Below are 26,546 nucleotides of genomic sequence, written 5' to 3' on the forward strand. Positions count from 1 at the left end.
GTTAGTTCTCGTTACAGAGCTCTGGGATTTCAGCTGTAGCATTGGGATTTCAAGTTTGTAGTCTTCCAGCAATGTTGGGAATAAATTTCAAAGTTCGTCCTTTTCCTTTCTATGGTGGTTTATTGCCCAATTTACCCTCTTGGTTTGATATGGAAGATGATTTTAGGTGGCATCAGACCATTTCTCAGACATATTTAGGATGTTACTATTACTTTGAAAAGCCCACTAACATTTAAAACATTAGTATATTTTGTATGCTCATGTAAAATCTGGTTACCCAAATAAATATTCTGCCGGCGTGTGTGTGTGTGTGTGTGTGTAGACCCCAAAACCCAAAAGCAACCCCCCCCCCCCACCTCACTCTGGTCTCCCTACACTACTTTGTACTGCACAAAAAGTCAGGTGGAAAGTAGCAAGCGCTCTATTTGTTTTAGAGAATCATAAAATAATTTGTCTCCTGGTATGAAACATAGCCTATCACACCAAGAATACTGCAACTAGACTTAGTGAGGAGGAAAAGAAAACAGTGTTTGTTGACATTACTCATTTCAACAAAGATCCTGAGAAATTAAGTACAAAACTCCTTGTTTTGCTGAATTGAGGCATTCGTGCTAGAACTCAGAAGAAAGTGGCTTAGCGTGAAGTACCATCTCTACTATCATCACCCATCTGGCACAGAAAAGTGAGAACTCTTTTTTTAATTAATATTATGAGAATACCAAGAGGGAAGTTGAAATGATTAATGCATTACTGTGAAATTTGTTGTAGAGGTTAAGACAATAACTCTGCCCCACAGGATTTACTGTATACAACCACATTCAGCATACGAAAATCCCATTATCTATTAACAAGACACTATTGTTTTACTAAGGTGTCTCGGATTGTAGCCTCAGTTGTATGCCTGGCTTGCAGAGTAAGCGTGGCTTGGGATTTGAGATGTTGGTCTGTCCAGCGTTTCCTAAGCTGTGGGGCATGTCCTCTTACGTGAGTAAGTGCAAATTATCTCCTGGAGCTGGAAACCATAATACCACATGAACGCACCTAATTACTCTGGGTGTTGCACTACTAATGGAATTTACCTGGGAGGGGGGGACTAGGCAAAGTCATTTTGGGGATTATGGTCTGTTCCTTTTGTGTACCATCATCCTATTCCCATACGCCTTTCGTTCCCTCCCCCCTCCAAAACAATACAGATAAGTGGCCAAATTCTGGAAGTAGCAGTATGAGAAAAGATGCTGCTGCGTTCAGTATTACTGAAATTCAAGAGCTCACGTTGCAGTTTCAAGACTCATTTTTTGCACAAAATGTAGATGCAATGAACAACAGACAGCTAGAACTGGCCCAGCTTGGTAGACATTAGAAAGAGCCTTTAATAAATTAAGCGATCATCTAGATACAAGGCCCAGATACCGTAAGGAAAACCGACAACTCCCTCGGGAAGTCGCCGAAGGAAGGAAACGAGAGAACGGCGTTAGCTGACAACGCAGTGCAAGCCAAGACAGTGCTCCAGAAGACAGCAAAGCAAGCAGACTCCTAAATGAGCGGATAGAGCTGACGGCTAACGCGGCAGCACTGAAGCGTTCTTCCTGGAGAATGAGAGCACTTAGGAGTTAAAAACCTTTATGAAACAAAGGACCAGTAGGAAATGCATGGGGGAGGGGAAGAAATTATGAAACCAAAACACCGATTAAGAAGCACATGAGTTTATGTAGAATCCTGCCACACAATACTTTGACAGCAATTCAAAGTGACTGCATGAAGAAAAAGGAATCGATACAATTATTTTTTTTTTTAAAAAGCAACGCATGTCAGTTGAAGCACATAATCTGAACAGTTTTATTGTAGGAACACTCATCGTGCACACTCAAAGAACGAACAAAAACATGGGAGGTGGAAGATGTACCATCGGAAGCCTGCAAGGACTCGCCATACGTCCTTTTTCATGATGTCATATCCTGTCTAGCCAGGACACTAACAGGAGTTAAATATTTTCAAAAACCCACCAACATGGGAAACTAAGAGGTAGAGGTTTAGGAAAAAACTCTTACGTGATCAGGGTGGGGTGGGGAAGCAAAAAAAAAAAAAAAAAAAAGAGAGAGAAAGCAGAGCAATGTATTACTACAAAAGGGTCCAAAAACTGGGGGACACAGTAATACTAAAAGCAGTCTATGAACAACAGAAAGCAGATTATCATGTGGCAGCATACAAACTAATGTTCTAGAGCAGGACAAATTCCTCTAAATCTCTAAAAGTGTAGCTGGAATACTGTAATAATAATGATGACCATCAGTGAAAAAACACAACGGGAGGACAGACTGGAGAATTTCAAGAGATTAAAAAAAAGTATAATTTAGATGAGGAGATTTGCAAGCCATGGAAGAATATTATGAAATTGGCTATTTTTTCTTAGGTCACTATTAAGGTGAAGCCATTAGCTCAAGTAGATTTAGTTATTAAGAAGTCCACATGTCAGGTTAACTACGAAAAGTTATCCAGGATCTTTTCTTAAAATGCACATCGTTCAAATATGAAGTGAGTTCATTTAAGAGCAGACTTTTTAAAAGTATGCACTAGATTTGAGAAAGACACTTCTAGCACAAGACACTTAGATTTAAGTTTAGCCCTTAAGCGATTACATGGAATTGTTACAAGTCAACAGTAAGTGGTTTATAAAATGTAATTTTATTTAATGTTACTTTGCTGTTACAGAGGGCATAACATTTTCACAAGGCTTTTTTGGGACTACAATCAATGATTAGCAACACACAATAGTGGTCCAAACTCTCTAAATAACAATCACTGGACAAACTTGACACCTTCTCACATGTGCACAAACCTGCATGGAAAAGTACTAAATTTTATACTTGGACATGTGAACTTCAATTGGTTTTCCCATTCCAGTGTATTAAGAAATGACATGCACTTTAGTCTGCCAAAAAGCACTGCCTGTACTCCGGCAGTAACATGCTGCTTCTAATACATAGTAAAGTGAATACCAGAACTACAAAGGCAGGAGTGTAAGTGAACTTTTATTGGGAAGGGATGTCAACTTAAACAGCAGCAACTGAAGATTGAGAGAAGCCCCTCTTTTTGAACACACAAGCTTCTGTATTACATGATACAGGAAGCAACTCAATTTGTCATTTTCCAAACTAGAAATGCTCAAAACTTGATCTGGCCCAATACTTCCATATTCCTACTGGAAAGAATACACAGTAGCATGTGAAAGTCAATTATGGAAAGGAAACCCTGCAGAATAAGAAGGGAATGTGGAGAATTAAAAGCTTTGTGGAACACTCTTTAGTTGCAATTAACTACATTTTCATATCTTACTGCATACAAAACACAGTCAACTGGCAGGAACTGGTTCAGATTTGTTTTTAAATACCAGGTACACTTTAGTCCGCTACATAAGTGTTTGGAAGTTACTTATGTTTATATGAAATGAAGCTATTAATACTTTTCTACAGCAGTAACCGCACACCAGGAAGGCCAGGACAAACACAAATCAAGGAATGGAGTTTTCCCAAAGCTGCAGTGTGAAAAGACTATAAATTGATTTCCATACACATGGATGGGTTTTCTTTGCTATAGGAAATCCAAGTGGAGCTATAAGGAATGGAGACGTGTAAAAAGGTTTCTTGAGAAGGAAAGGGAGAATGATGCCCCACGTGCAGTTTAGTTTTCTGCACCTTCTGCAGCATCACATTCTTCTCCTGCACTGTCTGATGTCCATAACTAGAAAGAAAAGAAAAACAGCGTCAGCTTTCAGAAGCGCAGCTTTACTTCCAAAAAGGGACAACTATTGACTGCATAGAAATGATGATGAATTAGACTTAAGGATGTCTACAAAGCACCAGTGCACTGGAGCTGTACAACCCTGGCTTCTGAATGGTAGCTTCATGAGTAACATCAATTTCAAAAGCAGCGGTCTGAATCCTGAAAGTGAAGATTACCGTTTTGGTTATTGAAACTAAGCATCTTATAGTGCTAATAAAAGACATTTCTACTGAAGGACTATTGCAAAATAATAAATGTTGCTGTAATTTTAAGTGCAGTGAATATCCAGAGAGGATATTCCCTAAAAAATTGCCTTAGTTACGTATTTTAATAGCACCTAGTGGTTCCATTAGGCACTTTTCTTAAATGGTTAATCATTATAATGCATACTCAAACATCAACTGATTTCATTCTTAATAGATTGAATTTCCGGATCTTTTCTTTTAAATGACAACCAGGAAAATGAATAAAGCAAGCTGCACTGGATGTACAACAGGAGAGATGTTTTGTTTCTGAGGTAGTCCTCAAAAAGTTCCAGTAAGAATCCCTGGCAGATCACGGAGTACTATTTTTTGACTCCTTGTCCTATCTTTTACATTGTTAGCTGAATGCACCTTCTCCGCCTCCACTGAAAAGGCCAGCAAACAATGAAGAATGTGAGCTACCCAAGCTGTTATTCTAGATTACACAGCATGAAGTTGCTGACATCAACTTACGCTACATTCAAACTAAGCTATGAAAAGGTATAGCAGTGTAAATAGCCTGAATCAGTGCTATGTTTTGTGCTAGAGCGAAATAAGGGATTTGTTTCATCAGAAATTCAGTCTAACTAAGCAAATACATGGTTACAGAACCAGATAGCACAGAAAAAGGCAACTTACTGTTAGGTTGTCTCTAAGCAACTGCATGATGAGAGTACTGTCTTTGTATGAGTCTTCGTTCAGTGTATCAAGTTCTGCAATAGCCTCATCAAACGCCTAAAATAATTAAACCATCTTTAGTCTTTCTATTAACTGATCATTAAGCAACCAGAAGCTAAACCTATCAGTAAAGGTAGCTTTAAAAAAAAAAAAAAAGCAACATTAGGTTAATGACCTGAATTGCTCTATTTGAAACAGAAGCATAATAAGCATAATAAAGGCATAATAAAAGCTTGCTGTGTTGCTGAAAATTTAAGTCACATTGTAAATACAGCCTGCTTGTATCCCTTTAATCCCACTAACAATATGAGTTTGGAAACCAGATATATTAAATAGGATCATTTCCTGCATAAACTCTAGGAAACAATCATTCATACTATTTTAAGCATAAACCCTCTTCTACTCTCCCTGCAGGCATACAGAAGAAAAAAGTTACTTACTGTCTTTGCCAGCGTGCAGGCAAGCTCAGGATTGTTGAGAATCTCATAATAAAATACAGAGAAGTTAAGAGCTAGACCCAAGCGAATTGGATGTGTTGGCTGCATCTCCTTCTTGCTGATATCAAATGCCTCCTGATAAGCTCCCTGTGAGTTTTCTATTGTTTCTGTTAAAAGAATGAGAAACATTAAGGTTTTGTTTTGGTTTTTTTTGCTTTGTTTTGTTAAGATATGACTATTTCATGTACTCCATTAGTAGGAGACTGAACAGTCCTCTAAGCCCCCTCTTAGCAAAACACTGCACTTATTACAGAGCAAAGGTATTCAAGGGACAGATAAACACACAGAAGTTAGTAAATACAAACATCCAAGATTACTATATTACCTCCATGGCCTTTGATACTTTAGGTACAAAAAAAAATTTGTGCATTACTTTTTCTACAGAACTTCTGCTTCATTCCTTGCACAGGAAGGACATGCTCGTGTGAGCTGGGTGTGCAGACTAAAGGTGTCTGCTGTCTGTACGGCCCTACTTCTTCTTGAGGAAACTTGGAAGACATGCACTGCATGTTCCCGAAAAACTGAAAGTCTGCCTCCAAAAACTGGGTGTAGACAGGTCAAGATAAAAAACCAAGGTCGTGCCCAAAATAACTGGGAGAAATACCACAGAGAAAAGGGGTTACCAGGCCACCCTAAACATGCCTGCAGAAGGGAAGGAGACCGCAGGAAAAGAAAGGCCATTGTCAGAGCTCAGAATACAGCTCTCTGAGGGAGCCAATACCATAATTGCTCTAGAAAGTGCTGGGAAAAAAGTTTGGTAAGTAGAATCTGTTAAGTATTCAAAAGAGTCAACAATACAGACTTGAGTTTTTCAGTATTCACACTGTAATGAGTGCTAACAGACTATTAATTTGTTGAGAACAGGTGAAAAAAGGCAAAAAACCTAGCAAATGCAGGAAGTAAGTTAGCTTATAGGTACATAAAATATATTTGAAGCTGAGAAAATAAACAGATGCTTAGAGGTGGAACATCAGAAAATCTTCAAGTAAAACTCCTAGAAGTTTGTGAGAAATCAAGCACAAAACGTATGCACGGTGATACACATAAGCTGTAACTTCCCAGCAAAACACCAAGACCTGCTAGTAAGGTTGGCAATCAGTCCCTCTTCTACAGTAAGCACCCATATCAGCATGCGTATCACTTTAAATGCAGCCTTTTTAGCCAAGATAAGCTGGTATTTCTCTGCTCAGACAAAGCTACAGGTTTGTAACTGTTCCTCGACAAAAAATATAGATCAGGTAATCTTTGTGAAAGCCAAAGGCAAGTTGTCTCTGCTACACTTGGGCCTGCTGTTGTCATTCGAATCAGGCGAAGGGTTAAGAGTTTCTGAATGCAAATCATCAATGCAAAGACTTTTACTCCATTTTGTATATTTTCATCTTTCAACTTAAATGCTCTTACAATACAAGGAGACTAACAAAGCCTTTATTTAAGTGACAATCGGCTCTGTCCTCCCACTTTGCAATTCAATCGGTTCAAACTGGCCAACACTGTCGGATGCCTGCCATGCCCAACCCAACGGGACAGTCACTTCAGCGCTCTGCCCGCTCCAACAGTCCATCTCCCTTCTGTGTCACGGCATCACTCCAGGACTAATTTTAGTTTGTTATGTAGAAATGTATCACTAGCTTATGCCATACTAAGAGTTTTTAGCATCACAACAGTATCTGGGCACCTTGCAAGACAGTTCTAATACTTAATTCAATACGTCCTCTGACTAGAGTTAAAATCCTCCCCAGAAGAGCTTCCTGAGGTACTTACAACCACCTATGCACATGTTCTAACTTTTAGGAAAGTTCTACATTCTCAGGATACCCAGAATCAAGTGACAGTACCAGCTGTGAAGTTTTCCAGGCCTTTTCTGCTGGATCCAAAAGGGCAAACTAAAATTACAGGGACAGTATTATCCCTGTGAACATCAACCATTTCAGAGTGCAGCTCACACTTTGGATAGCATACTGTCCTAGTAGTTTTGTTGCTTCTTTATAAACTTAGGTGACTACAACGAAGTCTGCTTCACACTGAAATGGTTAAAACTTATAGATCAACAGGACTCCATCACAGAGTAAAACGTGTTGCAGAGATCTGTTTACTCTTCCTCACCAACTTTATTTTAGTAAAGAAATACAACCAAACAACATCAAATATGTTGGCAGACCTTCACCTAAATTGTTTTCCAGAAGCTCTGAATAAGCATTATGGAACAACTATCCAGAAGTTTAGGGTAGATGACAGGAACACCAGCTAAAATTCCCTGGCATATTATGCTTAAGGTCTACTCAGAATTTTACTCTCCATCTGTATGGCCACTGGAGACTTCCAACTGAAACGCAGTTGTTCCCACTCAGCTAACTCACATGAATTCAGAGTAAGATACTGGCACGTGCACTTCATTTTACTGTTCCCTTGCCGTGGCCCAAAACTGACGTTCATTAGCTATTAAAGACCCGAAGACCACAAGGTACTTACGTTTTCTGTCATCACCACAGGCAACTTCAGCAAGGTATCGGAAGTAGTCTCCCTTCATCTTCAGGTAGAATACCTTGCTCTCTGGATTAGTTGCATTAGCTATTAAATATTTGTCCAACAGCTCCTGAAACAACAACAAAAAAAAAGACATTGACATATTGCATACACCATTGCAACTAAGTTCAATCTATTTTTCTTCTCTCCACAAAGTTTGGACAGACTCAAACGTTTGCTACAAGGAAAAAAGGAGTTTTAAGGGCATTTTAGATAGATGCACACTTATTTAAGCAAACTGTGTAAAGGCACAAAGCTAGAGACTACGTTAAGGTGATCAGTCAGCCATCTGATCAGACTGCAGAAAAAGCAACAAGAAAAGGTTTACTGGCCTATAGTTTCAGGATATGCACTTCTCATTTCAAAAAATGCTGCAAACGAGTAAGCTTTTACTGGAAAAATGAAACACTATGCAGAAAGTTTCAAAGCTATTTATAAATATTAACTTATTCCCACTTCACAGGAAAAAAGTAAGAAAAACAACTCTGCTATTTTTTGTATAAATTGTGTTTGTTAGACTTGTGATAAGGCATCTCCAGCCCATCTACTAGAGAGAGCCAAGGACTCAAACCCACGTAGTCGGCAGCCAGCCTCACCAAACCCTACCAGCTCTTTGCAAGGCTGTAAGGTAACAGCCGCTCCAGCCCAGCGGGGAGGCATCCCTCACGTCCGCCCCGGGGGACGGGGAGAGCTATGCCGTGCTCTCCAGCACAGCCTGAGCTGCTGCTAATGTTGCTCCCCTTGCTCACAGCTCTCCTACCTGATAACCAGAGGGACAGGGAAAGGTTTACAAGCCTCCAGCAAGAGGAGATAAGTCTCTCTCCAAGGCTGCAAGGCCTCCTAGCCCTTCCAGGATAGGGGTGAAGGCGAAGGAGAGAGGAGGTACGGGATTTTCCCCCAGTGAAGGGGGTACCTCAGAGAACTGACAAGGAGGAGAGCAGTTTCTGGCTGCCCTCCTTGCCTCCGAGCCCCAGCGATTTTACACAACTCATTACCACAATCGACCCACGTTCTCTGGAGTTGACAAAAGATGCGAATAAGTTCCAATAGACTCAAGGAAACCCCGCAATACTCAGAGCAACTTTACACTGAGAATTAAAGCGATAGAGATCTGCATTCAGTTACCTGGAAAATAAACAGGTCATAAAAGCAGCAGAAAGTTTCCACAAAGCTTGCAAACTGTGGCTAGTTAAGTCAGATTTTTGTTACAGGAACATGTATCCAAATTCATGAAGCAGCTACAAAGAAAACGTTTAAGGAACTGTAAGCTTTCAGGGCAAAAACCCTTAGCATTTTAATTAGCAACTGTTACACTATAATCAAAATAAGCTAATTTTAGACACAAACCTACTCCCTCTGCATACCACCATACCATTATTACTTCCTTTAATAATCAACAGTAGCAGAGCAATCCAGCTGAAAGCCTTTACTCATTCCAAGTCCATTTGAGGTGTTGGCAATTATTTTAAACCGACACTTGTAGTAGGGTACTTCCAAGTGGGTGAAAAAAGCATTTTTGCGTCTACACAGCATGCTTACCAGGGATGTAATATTGCATATAGCTCCACAGGGAAGCTCCCTTCAGAGATCCCCCTACCAGGGCATTAAGAAACAGTAAGGAGTTACAAGCACTCTTATTACCACCCTAGAGAAAACAGCAGGAGGGTAAGATGATACCGAGCCTGACATACCCTTCCACTTACCAAATCAGAAACAGACATTTTTAGGACTTTTTGTAAGGCTAGAGAACCACTGCCAAAGACTAGGCACTGGCTAGCATGGCACAGGGCTAAGCGGGGAATTTGTATAACAGTTTAACACAGTGACGTATGCGAGGGCTTGAGCACGCACATCGAATGGGACACCTCACTTGTGTTATGGAAAAAGCAGCAAAACCTTAGCTGTGTTTCAAAACAAAGAGTTAAGACACAGTAGGCAGATGGGTAATACAACCCCATATTAACACCATTATCTTGCATGAGTCATTCCCATATCAGGATGAGTTATTCCCACGCTACAGGTTCCTGCAATGAGAAAAACTTCACATTCTGGCTCGATGTTTTCCTGATGCTTTTCTCCTATGACGGATGTCAACGCCAGCCATAAAAGCACAAAACTACACAAACCAGTTTCAAAGTCTCAGACATGACAATGCAGTAACCTCAAGTTTAACACAGAAGTTTGATTTCACAAGGAACTGCCCAGAATGATGAAAGCTGACATGTAATGCACCTACGTTTAGAAAGGTTCCTTAAATCAGCCACGATCAAAGAGTAACTACCAGCCTCTAAAGGCCATCCCAAGGTTGGGAATGCATTAAGCAGCAGAGATTTGATTTATCCATGCGCTCAGATTAGATGTGAAAAAAACTATGCCACAGTCTAAGGAGCACTGACCAGACAACCAAGAAAGATATGTTGTATCGGATTTTAAACCAGATATTTGACAAAACTGTATCTTTGATTTTTCTTTTAAATGCTGAAATAAAACTTTTCAAGACGTTACAACTACATCAACAAGGGAACAAACAGGCATTTTTCTTGTATGCCTTCCAAAACCTAAGGATTTATTGTAAACTTAGGACATAAAAAATACTGATTTTACTACAAAATTCTCTTTGGAGGCAGCTCTAGCAGCAGAGTGCCGTGCGTAACTGACATGCCTTGGTTATGACTTAAAAATACTAACACCCTGGAATCCAGTGTATGCTAAATAATGTTTATAGGAGAGCTTTAGCATGTCTAATTTAAGCTGAGCCTCAAACCTACATTTCCTAGAGCATTAATGCCCACTTTTTTTTTTTCCTTTTTTTTTTTTCCTTTTTTTTTTTTTTCCTTTTTTTTTTTTTTCCTTTCAGATGGTGTAGGCCACACACGTCTTCCAGGAGCACAAAAGGATTTTGCCACAGCCCCAGCCTTGCTCCAAGTGTGTAGTGCTGCAGCCTGCGCGTCAGTGCATCCTGAAAGTGCTGCCTCCATTATGCAGGTTTGAAAACCAGTGGTTCTGTGCAGATTTCTGAGAAACTTAGAGAAAAAAAGTGGATGCTGAGAGGGAACTGTAGTTTTTCCAGACAGCAAAGAGTGGGTTACGTACACTGCTGTATTTCCTAGGCACTCCTCAGCTGGAGGAGCTGAGCTCCCCAGTCAGCAGCTCTCACTCCCAGTTCATCTCGAGGGCCTCCTAATCCTCACCACCGCACATGGTAAGGAAGAGATCTGTGCCTCTATCAGCTAGGGTGGAACATCCTCGTTCTGGACTTTACGTATCCAGTTTTGGTTTTTTAATAGCCTTAAATGGAACAAAATCTCATTTATGAATCATGTAGGATAGAACACAATACAAACAGACTTTGAGTAAAGCTCATTATTTATCTATCCAGACATTATCTTTCGAATCAATAATGTATTTGGTACACTTAGCGAGCTATTCCTCTCAGGACACCATCACTTCTTGGAAGGCATCTTACCCTCCCGCTAACAGACAAAATATTGGTGGGGCAGTGAGAGCAGACAGCACAATAAGCTAAATGATTTACTTTACACTGTTGTGAGTCAGTAATAGCCAGGAAAACTCAAGAATTCCTACATCTGTTCTCTATCTTTCCCCACTTGGGCTTTTCTACCTTTCCATCAGACAGCAATCAGCCAGGATTCCTCATTTGAAACACGAGTTGATACTAAGTAAAATGAATACAGGCAGCCTGAGCAATGAAGCAGACCTCAGCCAACCTAAACATTTATTACAATCAATTTTACCTAAAGAGAGACAGGCGCTGCCACAGGTACGATTCTGTGAAGTCAGCCAATACACTAGACTGCCATCCATGTTCACATACAGCAAACACGCCCATTCACTTTTTTTTTGGTCAGAGAAAGTTACGCATCAAAATACAGTTGCCACCATTATTAAGAACTGTGACTGTTCTTACCACCTTCTAAACCAAGACCTGAACAACCAGCAATTACATGCTTGACACGGTCAAACATGCCTCAGACGCTGCCACGAAAAGCCAGATGATGTTCAAGCTGCTGGCCGCTGGCCTGCCCTGTTGGTGGGTGACTCTCAGAACCACGAGCAGTAGGAAGACACAGGAATCAAAACCCTGTCCTCAAGGCAGACCCTTCGTCTCCTGGTGCGGTTGCATTAGAATAGGTTTGCACTGTGACAGTTTGTGGTTGGTGTCTACTCCTTCCCCCACACAGATACATTATTCTCAAGTGGCGTGCTGCTCCTCCGGTAGCGTGACAGGATTTCCCACCCCACTTCTCATTAGTGTTGTTCATCCATCTCAATTTATTTCTACCTTCAGTGTGCTAACACTCTTGCTGTCCTAATAGCATCATATTCTCACATATGATATTCTTTTCCCCTCCTACAGAAGGCAGGCTTATTTATTGATCTATTAAAGAGATGCCAGCAACAAAGAGCTACCGGTCCCTCAAACAGATCCGCAGCTGCGTGAAGGAGCCACGGGGAGCAGGCTAGGAGCCTGGCAGCAATCCACATCTCCCCCCTTTAAAGCTGATTTTTTTTTTTTTTTTTTTTTTTAAAATTTTTCTCTCCATTGGCAGACATTCCTTTACAGGCCAAGAGAAAGTTACATTTCAATTGCCTTTTTGGATCCTTCTCCAGTTCTACTTTTGTTCTTTCCCAGCTGAGTAACCGTCCTTTCTTAGTCTCTTTTCCCCTCTGCTTAAGCAGGAACAAGGGTTGAACACGCAGTTGTAGTATCAGACCATTGCAATTAACCTGAGCCAGAAACACTAAGTTTAATTCATCTACTCTCATCACTTCCCCGTTATTTCACCTTTATGAAAAGCAAGCCCTGAAGGAATACGCCAGCCGTATCTTTACTTGAAGTGCCTGATACAGACAAAGGAGCTCCCTGAAGACACAGCTCCTTCATAATTATTTGTTGTGTGTGCGTCCAGCCAGCCTCTCCTTACATACACCACGCACACATCCCCTGCAATTCACGTACCAGTCCCCCTCCACATGTGCTTTCTGTTACCCGTTTTCAGGACAACCCTTTCTTTTAAAAGCTGACATCAAAACAGAAAATCTCACCAACCTCGCCCCATCTAAGCCTATTTTAAAAGCAAAGCCTGATTGAGACACCAAGTTCAACCACAGTGTGCACTAAATACTTTCTGTACAACTTAACTATGTGGTAGGTTCAAGTGGCAGAAAAATACCACCACCATCTGATCTGTGCTGTTCTCTCTTCCCACACATTCAGCTATAAAGAATCTTGACAGCAAAGATGAATTAAAATAAAAATCTTGAATACCAAATTGACCTTTGAGCTGCCTTCAGCATTTGCATCATTTAGAAATGGACTTGCAATAGGAAAAACAAATACATGAGTGTAAGTCTCTGCATATATGCCAATACCATTAGCTAACAGATATATTCTTCACACTTATCCATTCAATACCAGAGGACGAACACGAACCAGGTCAGCTCCAGAGATTATCTACTGATCACAAGTAGTTTAACGTCAATTTTCAAAGCAAGCTAAAGTTATCGTGTGCCTAGGTACCAACAGAAGTTCTCAATGTGGTAAACTGAAGTAACTCAAAATATTTACAGTGCCACCATCACTCAGACGTCAACACCTACGACATGTTTGGGTCACATCACCAGCCCCAAGTTATTTAATGTTATGCTATTAAAAGACTGATCTACATTGCCATTTTCATTTCTCACCAACTTAGTACAGTATATCGTTACTTCTGCTCCATCAGAAGGAAAAAAGTCAATGTAAAAGCAACCATCAAAAGCAGCAATGCTCTCCAAAAGTTTGCCCCCATAAATATAAACTGATTAAGTTGCTGCATGATCTTTAGCAAGGAGTGTGACAATGTTCAAAACTGCTGGCATAGAGTGTTGTGAATAAAGTCTGTATAAAGTTTGATTTTCAAGTTAGACTGTTTCAGCAATATTCTTGCGCGTAAGGCCCATATCTTACTGCAAGTTGTTTAAAACACCTTATTCCAACACCATCTTCATCTTCTGGGCATATAATTTTAAATGCTATTCTTTAAAAGCAAACATCATAACCGTTTGTGGGAAGTAACCTGTATTTGCAGGTTTTAGTAATTTAAGACAAAGTCCTCTGCTAGGCTGTAACTCATATGACACAAAAAGCATCTAGAGAAAGGAAAATTCAATAGTATTACTCTTTTTTGATACGAGAGCAGACTAATCAATACCAATGCATATAATATTAAAAAAAAAAAGTTATATTCCTCCTCACCCCATTGATGGAAAAAGTTCAATGATATTGGGGGTGGGGGGGGGGGGGGTGGGGGGGAAGACCAGCTTGAACTTCAGAAGCACTCTGCTGTCCAAGTGCTCATCAGACCTGCCAGCAGAGGAGGTGCTACCATTCCACAGGATACTGATTTTCACAGGTCTTAAGAGACTAAATTGAGTTTTATTGCTGTTTCCTAGGTATTCCTTCCCTTCCTGAGCCAACACTGAATGTTCCCTGTTCTGAGCTTTTAAGTGCTTTTAGGTTTGGTGTTTTTTGTTTGGTTGGTTGGTTGTTTTTTTAAGGAGTATTGAAGCTAGCCACCAGAACAGATGTTACATGGGTGACAGCAAGTAACTCTCATTACCTAACACTGTACTTTCCCATAACAGCATACACTTACTGGCCAAACTCCACAGAACCAAACGGTCACATGCAAGTGAAGAAACTGTTTCAAAGTAAACCTATTTTGAGACAAGGTTCCTTAAAAACAATGCACATGCACAGAGTGCATGTCAACACCACTGTTTTTAGCAAGCTAACTCACCACCCTGAACATGAATTCAACGTCACAGTCCCATCTAGAAGATGGAGCAGCTTGCATCCAACAAGCACACTATGCAAAGTGTGTGACACTAAATAAATTCAGCCAGGGCTCCAGCATGCAAAATACTTGGAAGAATTCTTCAGTCTCAAGTATTTCTGAAGGTCCACCCAGCTCCAATATGAGAAAAACCACCTACAAGCAGCATACAGGGAAATGGTTTCCACCCTAACTGCAGTCAAAAAGTACAGCTAAGAAGTTGGTGAGGCAGCTCAGACCAATATATTCCCTTAATATAACTGTTAAATGTGAATTTAAACACATTAAATGTTCCAAAGTGTTTGACAGCACAGATGATCGGTGTAGGCTCAGACCTTTCAATAAGGCTTCTACTCACAAATGACTGCCTGTTTTAATCGTCTAGTAAACTGGTATTAAGGCTTCTCGACTCTTTCAAGTATAATCAGTCATTCCAAAGTCCACAGTATGACTCATTGCAACCTAAGTGTGTTTTAACATTCAGCGGTTGTTTTCTTGACAGGAAAGGGAGAGTCCCCTGCTGCAACAGTAAGATCACTTTACTTTCAAAAGTGTAATTCAGCAGAAGTAAGCTCTTCAACCTTCTGGATTCAAGCTCTATGCATCAACTCCTTTTGGGAGAACATTAGTTTTCATACAGACCTCTTAAGACCACTAGTATTTCAGTTTATATATTGAGGAAAATACATGCATGCCTTTCCAGTAATGACATGGCCTTAAGATGACCTGACAAAGCACTGTCAAAAGCAGAGACAAACGTACCTGGCATGGAAACGGAGAGGGTGACCTAATTCATCTTTTCCATTTGGTTCTGAGTCCTTGTCTACATAGTTTTAAAAACTGGCAGTCAATATTTAGGACTGGCCCTGAATGAAGTATCTGGAATCCCACTTAACAGATGCATTGGAAGCCTGAGCTGCAGCACGTCTGCCCACACTATTCCCACCTGGGGTTGAGATTAATTTCATCTAGAATTTACATTCACTGCTTACATTTCTCCTAAAACAAGAAGTTAGAAACTCCTGTGGTCCCCAAAGAACTACGTAAGCCAGGAACTAGAAGTGTGTGGAAATGCAAGTTCTCCTTTCTATAGATTTTCATTAGACAAAACCAACAATCCAGTGAAGGTCAAAGAATTATTCAAGTTTTTATGGAAGAGCCTGAAGTTTTCCAGTTTCCCCCTGCCAAATGTAGAAATGAGTCTTTAAAAAAATGTCATTCCCCTTTTCAATAATTTTCAATGTTTGCTGAAGTAATGGCCATACAACACAGCCAAAAGCTTTCAGGAAAAATTTCTTAGTATCAGACAGATTTATCTCAACTTGATTCTAACATTCTTCCATGATTGCATTTTCCATATTTCTAATTCCTCAAAATACTTCAAGTGTTATTTTCCTCTTAGTAAACATGCATTACTGACATCAAATTCTTCCCTTCAGAATCCTGACTACCTAAAAGTTTCTTCCAGCATCCTCCATTTGTGATCTTCCATAACATGACAGAATCAAACAAAAAAGTCTAAATTTGCATTTTAAAATATTTCTATGCTCTGCAGCTACAGAAGCCCTGAAGGTACAATTAAATGATTGACTGAGATATTTCTAGACGAGCAATACTCAAAATGAACAACAGCATGCAGGAGTTACGTGGGTTTAAGGTACATTGCCCTTGTGCAAATAACTGATTTTTAAAGCCAGCCTTTCACGATAATAAATGAACCCTGGAGGGCCTAGAAGTTTTACTTGCTTCCGTTCTGCTCTCTGTATGGGAGCCCCAGATCAGAGGCTTGTGATCGCCGAAATCCAGAAAGATAACAAAAAGATGCACTTTCTTCCCATCACTTAGTGCAGCTGGAAAGAGCCTTCTACATTGTTCAACTTCACCTTGAAGGAAACCCAGCAATGTATTATTTCATTTGGTGTGTTACTAGGAGTGTGACAGTAATTTGTTATTCCCCAAATGAGACAACCTACAACAATGAAGTCTAACCCTTAAGTCACAAAAACTAGAAGCCAACGTTTCAGATAACCTTGTTGTAACAATTTCTCATCGCAAGTGAACCTTGACTTTCTTGCTAAGGCCCTGCTACCTACTTCCATTTAAAACAATTTCTGCCTACAAGAATTTTGCAAAATGTATTCAATTTCAGAACAGAACTTCCTGAAGAAGAGGAAATATGAGGCTGTCAGTCTGATAAGAGTGTATGTAGTGTATTTAGAAAATTTATTATCAGAGCCAATGGAAAGTTTTCCGTTTCTAGAGCCTAACATGACTCCTATATCCAACTACTTCAGTGGATGGATCGTATAAATTAAAGGACAGAATAAAGCTTGCGAGAGCAAGGAGTAAACCTTTATCAATGTTAGAAACCGGTAAATCAAACCCTTGATTCCTTTAACAAATTAAGAGAACGGCACAAGCAAAATCACAGCTAATTCAGGACTTTCTAGTTCATAGGTCTTTACATCTGATGTTTTGGTGGGTGCACAGAACCACAGGATGTGAAACTCGGCACTTAAATAACTGCCTCCTATGTTTAAGTGCCCAGTTCACATGAACTGTTATTCAGATGTACAGAGTGAATTAGCAAATTACAAGCTTATGAGTCAGATGTATTCTCAGCTAGAGTATCCTAATGTTGGTTCCAGCATCCTGGGAAGCAGAAGGATGAGGAGGAACCTGTAAACATCAGGCCAATGAACTCTATAGAGTGATATGGAGTAAATGCCACAAACGCAGTGCTCAAGAACAGTCTTACTTACCTTACCTAGTTAGTTTGTGATAAAATTAGCTTCAAGTTTATGGTCAAGTACAAAGGCACTTAAATACAAACAGCAAGTAACATCTAGGGGCATTAGGCCCATCATTCTCAAAGACCAAGAGCATAAAATTAAAAAAGGGGTAAAAAGATCTACACAAATAAGAAAATATTTATTAATCAAGCACACACCTTCACCTACCAAACTTACAAAGAAAGTATATCCACGTGCTCTCACCAGCACCTCCCCTGCCATTTTCCTCACTACCTTCCTCTGAAAATCAGGTATCCTCCATTACTGAAAACAGAATACCAAGCTTCTGCGCCCATACAAAAACTGGTACAATCTACTGCTTTTAATAATGTGCTAAACAACCCCAATTTGTGCCATCATAAAGAAATCAACCACTAATAATCTTCAAGCTCGAGTGTGTTCTTTCCTCATCAAGTTCTGTCTCTCTGATATATAGCCTTCTACATTTTACTTCAAAAAGGCATCCATCATATTAGTATCTAAGGTAGTAGAAATGCCTGCGAGACAACTGTCTAGCAGGTAAACGTGACAGTGATTTACAAAATCTGTTAAAAGCTTCACTGCATTACAGAAAAATAGAATTTGTGTCTTTGTTGTCCAGTTCTACCTAGTGAGCACAGCCTACTTTCTCAAGGCCACCAAACCAGTAAATGTCCTCCAGGAAATTTAATTGTTCTAGATGTACAAGTGGACTGAGGCATAGTATAGGCAAAGCTTTAATAGCCTTGACTACAACCAGGCTAGTTAATCTATAGCTTAACCTCATTAAAAAAAATGGACTTGACACTGGAGGCAGATGAGGCTTTTGCTGCCCCATTCTTAACAGCTGGTCACCTGCACGGTATTACAATTTCCTATTTTAAATTACTCCCCATCCAATTTCTCACAGGATGTTAACATTCAGGACAGACCTTTCAGAGCTGTAAGGAGCTATAACTTTGCAGAAGTGCAATTCTCTGGTGGTCATTTCTTAAGAACACACAAGCCCTTGATCTTCAGGTTTTTCTACTTTCAACAGATATACAGTTAACCTTCTTCTCAGCTTTCCCTCACAATGAAGATATCCATGCAAATCAAATCAGTGATCTAAACTCACCCCAGTAGCTTCTGAAAAAGGAAACGACACTGCACACACAAATAACATAACGGCGCAAGTTTACAGAACCTCAGACAGAATATCTTGCTGACGTTTATCTTGCATCCTTCACTAGCTTGCTTGTCTGTTCTAGAAATTCAGTGTCCAGTTGCAGGGGGAGGGGGCAGCAAGCAATGACTGCATGGGATGGAGGCCTCAGCTACCATCAGAATTCCTTGAACTATTTTTAGTTGGTCTTTAACAGCTTTCAGCCGCTTCAAGAACCTTAAACAGCATTCTAGGCTTTGTTTCTGCCAGTGTCAGTCCTTTCTTAGAAACGGATTCAGTTTTCCTTGCACAAAAGTGTAGTATTCCAGCAGCAGATTCTAATGAAGGGCAAAAACTGATGTAAGAGAAGGTACAACTATGAATAAGTCAAGTTCAGATCATGAATTCAAATTTAAAGTTCCAAGCATATTAAACTAGAAAAGATTAATGCATTAAGTTCCACAATTCTTATCACAAATGTGTTGATGTTTGCTAGAAGTTGTGCTAAGAACACAAAGGAGAATCAACTCTCTCCCCAAATATTACCTTTCATCACAAAGATGATTGTTACTCCAAATTAAAACATTCCTTTAACATTTACTCCACAATTTTGGATTTGGCAAGAAGTAATGTTCCCAACTTAAGGTCTGGCTTTGAGTCATGAAGTAGCTCATCCTCTTAGTCAGTTACTTAAAAAGGATGAGTCAATAGTATTTGCTTTAATTTACAAAAGGTAAAAAAAGTAATACTTGAAACACCGTCCCAACCACTATCAGGACAACTAATTCAAGTCCAAAAGTAGTATTAACTTAAGTGATTAGTATACCTGACCTTCAGAATAAAACTGCATCGTACATAGTTCCCTGTGTCAAAAGACTGTAATACCCAGACGCTAGTTTCACCTCTACAACACTATGTATTTCTGTATAAGCTCTGACCTTTCACTGAAAATAGGAAAGCAGAGAAAAAGGATTCACAAGACATGAAACTCTAGCAAATTGTTCATATAGCAGCATCAAGCTGATACTTACTGAATCTGCAAAACTTCTGCATGTATAATAAAAATCAAGATTTCACTTTTCTGTAGGCCAAATGTAACAGTAGGGAAAAAACAGGGCTACAGTCAAAGCTTATTCATCATCTGACATCAGATGTTTTAGCTGACACGAGGAATCTATTTGCTGCTGCAAGAAAATACCACCTTCGTTTTCAATGAAGCTATGAACTTGTGCTGTTGAAAAAAGCTGCTTTGAACATTACCTTCTAGTATGGGGATTTTTGTTTTGTTTATTTTTAAGTGATTAACTTTAGAACTAGATCTACAAAATGCATAAAAGTCAGAAGTGGACATAAATTTTTTTACCCTTGTTTTTATTAGCATTTATTGTTTCTTAATTACGCAAAGCAGAAGTAGCTACAACATTGCAACCTTGGGGGGGGGAAGGAAGGAAGGAAAGGGGAGCTGGCAAGAGCAACACAGTAATACATGCTTTCAACAATTAACACTGCAATCTCACAGAAGATCAAACATTTACAAGCATCCTCTCAACCTTATGACAGTAAAAATTGAAATAAGATACACCTTACAGCTCAAGACTGTTTCATTGCAGGCACCGCCACAGGGTACAAAAAAGAATCAACAGCAGAAGTAATGTTACTCTTAGTCCATTTTTAAAAGTTATGATGCCCTTGCTCATTTCTAGAAAAACTGGCTGACATGGGCCTGACACCGTGCAATGTAAACTTGTTTGCGGAGGACAACATAAAAATAGATGTTTGGAAACAACTGAAAAGCCTCATATATGTGACTTTCTATGCAAAAACTTAAAAGCATATTAAAATAAACTTTTGAGTTTCAGCCAGAGACATGAGCAGTAAGTCACCATCAAGATACAGTTGTTTCCAAGCCCCAATGATTTTCGCCATTGCATCTTCATCAAGTTTTAAACTGTAGGCAAGTAGTTGCCAAATCTCATCTCTATTGCTCTACCAAGAGCTCCAACAACATCAGGACCTAGAAACTGCACATATGCAGAGCGCTAACACACACACACACACACACACGGAAAAACCCTCAAGTTGCAGGTGGAGAGTGAACTGCTTCCAGGCAAGGGCTGGTGTCCTCCTTTCCTTTTACACTAGTTCTTTCTGAAGAACGAAGGAGCTTGAATGCAACACGAGTTATCACTACGCAAAGGAACTGAGGCTCTCAGAAAACCCAGCAGTTTGATCTGCTCCTCCAGAGAAGTTCCAAGTCAAAAGTTACCATTTTTGAAAATCTGATGTCACTAAACAGCAGGGTGTATACACAACAAAGCATTAGTCTTACATTGTACATTCCATCTCCAAAGTTTCACACGTTATTTCGCTAATTACATGAAAGTTGCTGCTGCACTCATCCCTTCTACGTTGTCTGGTATCCCTGTCTTGAAATCACTCAAAATATAAAGAAACGTGAACTTTGTGCTCAAAGAGTATATGAAACAACATAGTTCAACTTCACCTTGAAAAAAAAGTTAAGTTGCCAACCTGCTTCTTTATTCAAAGACAAAAAAGTTTCAAGAACAGTTTCGCCTATGATTCATAAAGGATGATTCAACATTAATTCTCCACATTACCAAAGAATTTGTCAATCAATACAGGGACTTCAATAAAACCTCCTAGTGTACCTTTCAAATAAACATTCGTGCAAGTTGTTTGACAAAGTCATACCATTTCTTCACTAAAGAGCCACTCTCACCTGAATGACCAGTCATAAAATTAACAGTTAAAAAGGGTTCAGATCACATCTGCTCCTACTGGAAAGATAGGCAGTTAAAAGAAATGTCTTCACTGCTTGGCATGAGATGGAATATCTTGCTGTGACCACTGATGGTGATTGTACATTAATTAAATAATTATTAAAAGTTTTATTTTTATTTATGTATCTCTCTCTATATACTGATATCATAACATAATTCTGGATGTTTGTATTCTAGTGGTGATTAAATTTAAGTTCCTTATCAGATCATGCCCTAAAACAATGCTTTACCTAAATGGCTCAAGGCATTCTTTAATGGAAAAAAAAGTAATTGCAGATTCAGTGTTGCTGCCTTTTTAATCAAAAATTAGCAGTATTTTGTAATGCTAGCACAAGTATTTCTAAAGGAAGGTTTCTATAACAGCAGATATACTTCATTTTGAAAAGCTGTGCCATACCAGTAATAAAAAAAAAAAAAGCCTTTTGAAAAAACTGTTAGTAGTATGACTAACAGCAGTCACACTCCACCCAACACATCCACCCTTGCTAAATCCAAATACTCCAGATGACAAGCAACTTTTCCATACTACTTGCCAGCAGTTGTTTCAGTTTAGCTGCCGTCTTAGAATTAAAAAAAAGCATCTCTGAGATTCAGCTTAAGAGATCTAAAAAAGCTACAAGCAGTTACTATAGTATCAGTAAAGAAGAAATTATCCTTCAAAGGAGGAGGAGTCAAAACCACTTTGTGGCTCAGCTTTAGGAAACTCGTCCTTTGTAGCGCCTGCACATTGTGAGTTCCAACCTCTCGGATGCTGACTCATGGATCATAGGAGAGGTGGATGGAGGAGGAAAGGGAGAGAAGCAGAACAGAACGTAACCGCACATGGCCCTCTAAGGAAGAGTAAAGATCGGAAGGCTTGCAGTAGATAGCTGACATCTCCTCCTACCAAAGGAAAGCAGGTCTTTGCCGGCAGGGCAGAACAGGAAAAGCACGCACAGCTGTAGGTTTCGGTCTTCACTACTTCCTCCTGCCTTCCAGGCGAGAAGTGGAGAGTTGCCAGCCAGGCCATCGCTGAGAACAGAGAAAGACTAGAATGCAGGGAAAAATTCGGCTAGCACAGGAAGAGCTTGCTTTCCCTACATCAGAGGTTTGTGTTAGCATGGCTACCAGACTACCTGCTGTCCACCATTTGATGCGACTGGAATAATTTCAGTATAGACGCTGCGTGAAATGGCTCGCTACCTTTATCAGAGACGTTCAGTCTCCCTGCGGAATCACGAGCTCCTTGTCAAGATGGCACAGCAACCAGTACGAGATTTTATGCATAACCTTCTCTTAGGAACTAGATTTGGTAGAAAGACAGAGGGATATTAAGAAGTCTGAAGAGTGAGCTTTATGTTGAGGTCCCACAAAGTTAGTTCTGAAGCGGGGCACTGAGTAGAGGAGATCGAGAGGAGTGACAACAGCACAAATGCTGGCATCCCGTCACACAGGTTCTAGTGAAACTCTTGTCACATCATTTTCACAAAGGTGAAAGTTTTACAACTTAATTACGCTTGTAACTGTAGAAACAGCTTCTCTGGAAGACATGGACTCTTAAATGTGTTAAGGAATTAACTCAACTGATTCATTAAGCTAATGAATTTCCAAATAATCTTCAAGCAAAGGTAACTCATTTTGACTGATTCAGGGAAAAAAAAAAAAAAAACCAAACACCTAGGTGGCAACATGCAAGGAAGCATATAGGTATTTTCAGCACAATCCAAAGAACATACCTTTGTACGTGAGCCAGAACACCTAAGAAGCAAGTTCAGTTACTTCCAAAACAGCCAGCTTTAAATTCAGGTCTCCTAAACCAATCTAGGATACATTTACCTCAAAATTGTTTATTTCCGTATAGACTTGCTTCTTCCTGTTCTCACATTAGCAATACTAGACACCCAAAAACCAAAAAATGTAACTAAGAGCAGCAAATAAACCACGGAAGATTATCTGCCACACAATTACTGTTGCATTACACACATGCAGCTTCCTGCAGCCACAACTCCCTGGTCATGTAGAATAGGGTCCAGCAGCCTCCACGCTGCTGACACGCGTCTCTTCAGCTCCCACTACAGTGCAGTACAGTTTTGCTATCGATAGCATCTGGAATTCTGCTGCTTGTACAGAAATGTATTCCTGGGCTTTGAGGCATGCTTGGGGTATCATGCCAGTCTTCACACCTTAGTTTTACATTATTCCATAAATTACTGCAAATTCATGTTAAAGATTCCCCTGAGAAGTCAGCTTGAATCTGACAAAGCCAATTTCTACATGTCTTTATTTCCTATCTTCAATACAGATGTCTTACTTTATAAAATCATATTTTATATTAAAAATATCCTCAAAATGTCTCTTAAAGACCCCTCAAGAGTATTTTTCCTCAAAAGAAGTAAATGAAATGCACACCCAGTTACTTTAAGTGCTTCTAACAAGTAGCTCTGATCTGAAAAAATAAAGGCGTTTTCTCATTTTCTTTTCACCTTATAAATAGATAAGCTTACTAACCACAGCACAAACAGGCACAAGGCTAAATTCTCTACATCTCTGCAATTACCTAGCACAACACCGCATATGGATCACTCCATCCAAAAACGTGCTCCAAATACACACTCCAAATTGAGGGTATCTAAAACACTTCTATACATATGGGGCCCACAGCACAGTGCAGATGATCTTCCTCCTCACAGTAACCCACGTAACGGTTGCAGAAGTTACTGCACCGACTTCCGCCACCCCAGCATAATACTGCGCATGATATTCCCCAGGCAAGTTCCCAGTCTTATTCCCCAGTACAGCAGTACACAAAAAACAGAAGAAAAAAGAAAGTCCCCACTCACCAGCACGGTGGTGCAGATGGACCTGAGCTCAGACTCCACCTTCTCCCGATAGTCCTTGATAAGCTGCATCTTCTTGTCACTGGTGTCTGTCTTCTGCTCAATGCTAGAGATGACCCTCCAGGCAGAGCGCCGCCCCCCCACTACGTTCTTGTAGGCCACTGAGAGCAGGTTGCGCTCCTCGTTGGACAGCTCGGCACCTTGCTCAGTTACTGCCTTCATGCAGGTGGCCATATCATCGTAGCGCTCAGCTTGCTCAGCCAGCTTGGCTTTCTGGATCAACTCGGTCTTATCCATGGTGGCTGGCAGTGGGGCAAGAGCAGTATAGTAGCAAAAGCAGGAGAAGCCGGGGACGTCACACTATCAACACGAGAATGCACCTCAAAACCTGCCAGAAAGAAGACAGCAACCATGATGCTAGGATAAACCACAGAACACAGTCTTACGCCACCCCTTGCAACCCACCAAAAAACAAGGATCACAGTGAGCCTCACCTCCCCTTCCCCATCTCCAGGTGCTTCTCGTGGAGACGGACTGCAGCATCCTGCCCTTCCACACAGGGCTAAGGGGAGAGGCTCTCGTCTCAAGGGTCCACCCCTAGGGAAACCACGACCTAGAAACCCAACTGGGGAAGGCAGGCTCAGCGCTAGCCAAGGGACAGCAGCCTGAGGACCAAGTGCTGGAAATAGCTATTTTTCCATCAGAGTGGACTTTCTGTACTCACCCTGCTTTTATTCCTTGCCTTAGGTGAACATATTAATGTGCTGTCTAACAGGGACCTGGAGAAGGATACCTAGCTACCACCAAGCCTGGGGGGCCTTGCCCAAAGCCCTTCCCCCGTGTGCCACCAGCCCCGCAGGTGAGAGCCGAAGAAAGGCGGAAAAAAATAAATGATAAAAGGGAGCGAGGCGAGCTGGTCCCTGGGGAGGCAAGGAAGGGGTTAAAACCCAACGGGCTGGCAGAGCGGGCCGGGATCCGCCTCCCTCGGGCACCCGCGCTCCGCGGGGCGAGCCCGGCCAGGGGAGCTCGGAGCGGCCGGGCCGGGGCGGGGCGGGGCGGCCCGGGGGCCATGCCGGCGGCCCAGGCCGCTTCGCCTCCTGGCGGCGGGGCGCGGCGGGGCCCGGGCCTCCCCGCCTCCCCCCGACGGCCGCGGCGGGAGTGGCCGCAGCTCCGGCCCCGGGACCGCGGTCGGTCCTCGGCGCGGCGCGGCGCGGGGTGGGGGGGGGGGGGGCGGCGGCGGGCCCGCACCGCCGGCGGGGGAGCGCGGTGGCACGGCGGTGGGTGGGGTCTCGGCCCCGGCGAGGGAGGGGGCCAGGGGCGGCCGCGTCCCCAGGGACGGCGGGGGGCGCGGGGGCGGCGGGGAGGGAGGGCGGGCCAGAGGGCGGCCGGCGCTGCCCCCGCGGCGGCAGGGCGGAAAGAGGAAGCCGGCGGCCCCGCCGGGTGCGAAATGGCGGCGCTGGCTGGCTGCGCCTCCCGCTCCCCGGGGCCGCCGAGCGCTCCACGCCGCGATCACAAAATGGAGGACGCGGCGGCGGCGGCAGGCAGGCATCGGCGGAGCGGGGCCCGCGCCCGCCGCCGGGACGCGGCACCGCGCTCACCTGAGTCCGCTGCGCTAGGCCGGGCCGCGGGCGCCACCCGATCGGCTGCCTCGCTCGGGGCTGTGGCGGAGAGAAAGAGCCGCTCCCGTCTCCGGCGAGAGCCAGCGCTAAAGGGCGTTGGCACAGGCAAGCCTACCCGCTGCTCGGCCCGCGCCCACGCGGCCAATCGCAGCCTGGCCTGCGAGCCCGGCTCCGCCCCTCCGCGCCCCGGCAGCCAATCCGGGCGGAGCGCGCCGCCGCGGGGGCGAGCGCAGGCAGGGCACAAGCTCGGTTGGCCCGTGGGCTGCGGCTGGGGCCACGGGGTTTCCTCCAATTAGATCCAGGGTGAGATGACGTCACTGTCGCCATGGTGATGCTGCTACACCCCCCCCCCCCTCCCCGCCCCCGCCGCCCCCCGCTCCCCCGGCCCCGGCCCCGGCCCCGGCCGCGGCCCGCCTCTCCCCTCGGCCGCCGGCGGGAGGGAGATCCTGCGGGAGCGGGGCGGCGAGGCCGGCCCGGCCCGGCCGGGCTGCCCCTGAGGTGGGAGGGGCGGGTATGGCCCGCAACGGCCGTCGGGCTCTTCCGGAGCGGCTGTGCTGGGCCGAAGTCCGCCTTCCCGCGGCCGGGGAGGAGAGGGGTCGGCGCGGCCTGCTGCTCCGCCCGGCCCCGGCCCCGGCCCCGGCCCCGGCCCGGGACGGAGGCGCAGGGATTTCACTCCTGGCACGTGTTTTTTTCCCTGATGTCAGGTCCTCAAAAGCCGTTTTCCAGTGAGGGGGCTGCGCTCTGCCCCTGGGGCGGGGGTGACAGGAACGCCTGCCTGAGGGGTCACGTCCGCACGGGGGGAGGCAAGCATGTCACATAAGCCACAATCAATGTAT

General features: G+C 42.6%; 1 protein-coding gene across 2 annotated transcripts; it reads right to left on the minus strand.

Annotated features, from left to right (window-relative positions):
- Nucleotides 1–1,687: 1,687 nt before the first annotated feature.
- Nucleotides 1,688–25,826, minus strand: YWHAQ (tyrosine 3-monooxygenase/tryptophan 5-monooxygenase activation protein theta). 2 transcript variants are annotated; one of them, XM_082306649.1, is made up of 6 exons: nucleotides 25,690–25,826; nucleotides 24,095–24,479; nucleotides 7,667–7,790; nucleotides 5,141–5,304; nucleotides 4,662–4,757; nucleotides 1,688–3,738 (listed from the first exon to the last, which is right to left on the minus strand). In XM_082306649.1, the coding sequence occupies exons 2-6, from the start codon at nucleotides 24,386–24,388 to the stop codon at nucleotides 3,679–3,681; spliced, it is 738 nt and encodes a 245-aa protein (XP_082162775.1). In that variant the 5' UTR covers nucleotides 24,389–24,479; nucleotides 25,690–25,826; the 3' UTR covers nucleotides 1,688–3,678. The 2 variants fall into 2 exon arrangements, with proteins under 2 accessions (XP_082162775.1, XP_082162776.1); XM_082306650.1 differs by lacking the exon at nucleotides 25,690–25,826 and adding an exon at nucleotides 24,586–24,957.
- Between the last annotated feature and the right edge of the window lie 720 nt (nucleotides 25,827–26,546).

The sequence above is a fragment of the Platalea leucorodia genome, assembly GCF_965183815.1.
Source record: "Platalea leucorodia genome assembly, chromosome: 3".
Lineage (NCBI taxonomy): Eukaryota > Metazoa > Chordata > Aves > Pelecaniformes > Threskiornithidae > Platalea > Platalea leucorodia.

Bases quoted from the DNA above. Each gene is read 5' to 3' on its own strand.
- YWHAQ (XM_082306649.1), bottom strand. From the start codon at position 24,388: ATGGATAAGACCGAGTTGATCCAGAAAGCCAAGCTGGCTGAGCAAGCT. The intron at 5,305-7,666 runs GTAAGTACCTTG...TTCTTTTAACAG, and splicing joins CTGTGGTGATGACAGAAAAC to AAACAATAGAAAACTCACAG. The intron at 3,739-4,661 runs GTAAGTTGCCTT...TTTTCTTTCTAG, and splicing joins TGCTTAGAGACAACCTAACA to TTATGGACATCAGACAGTGC.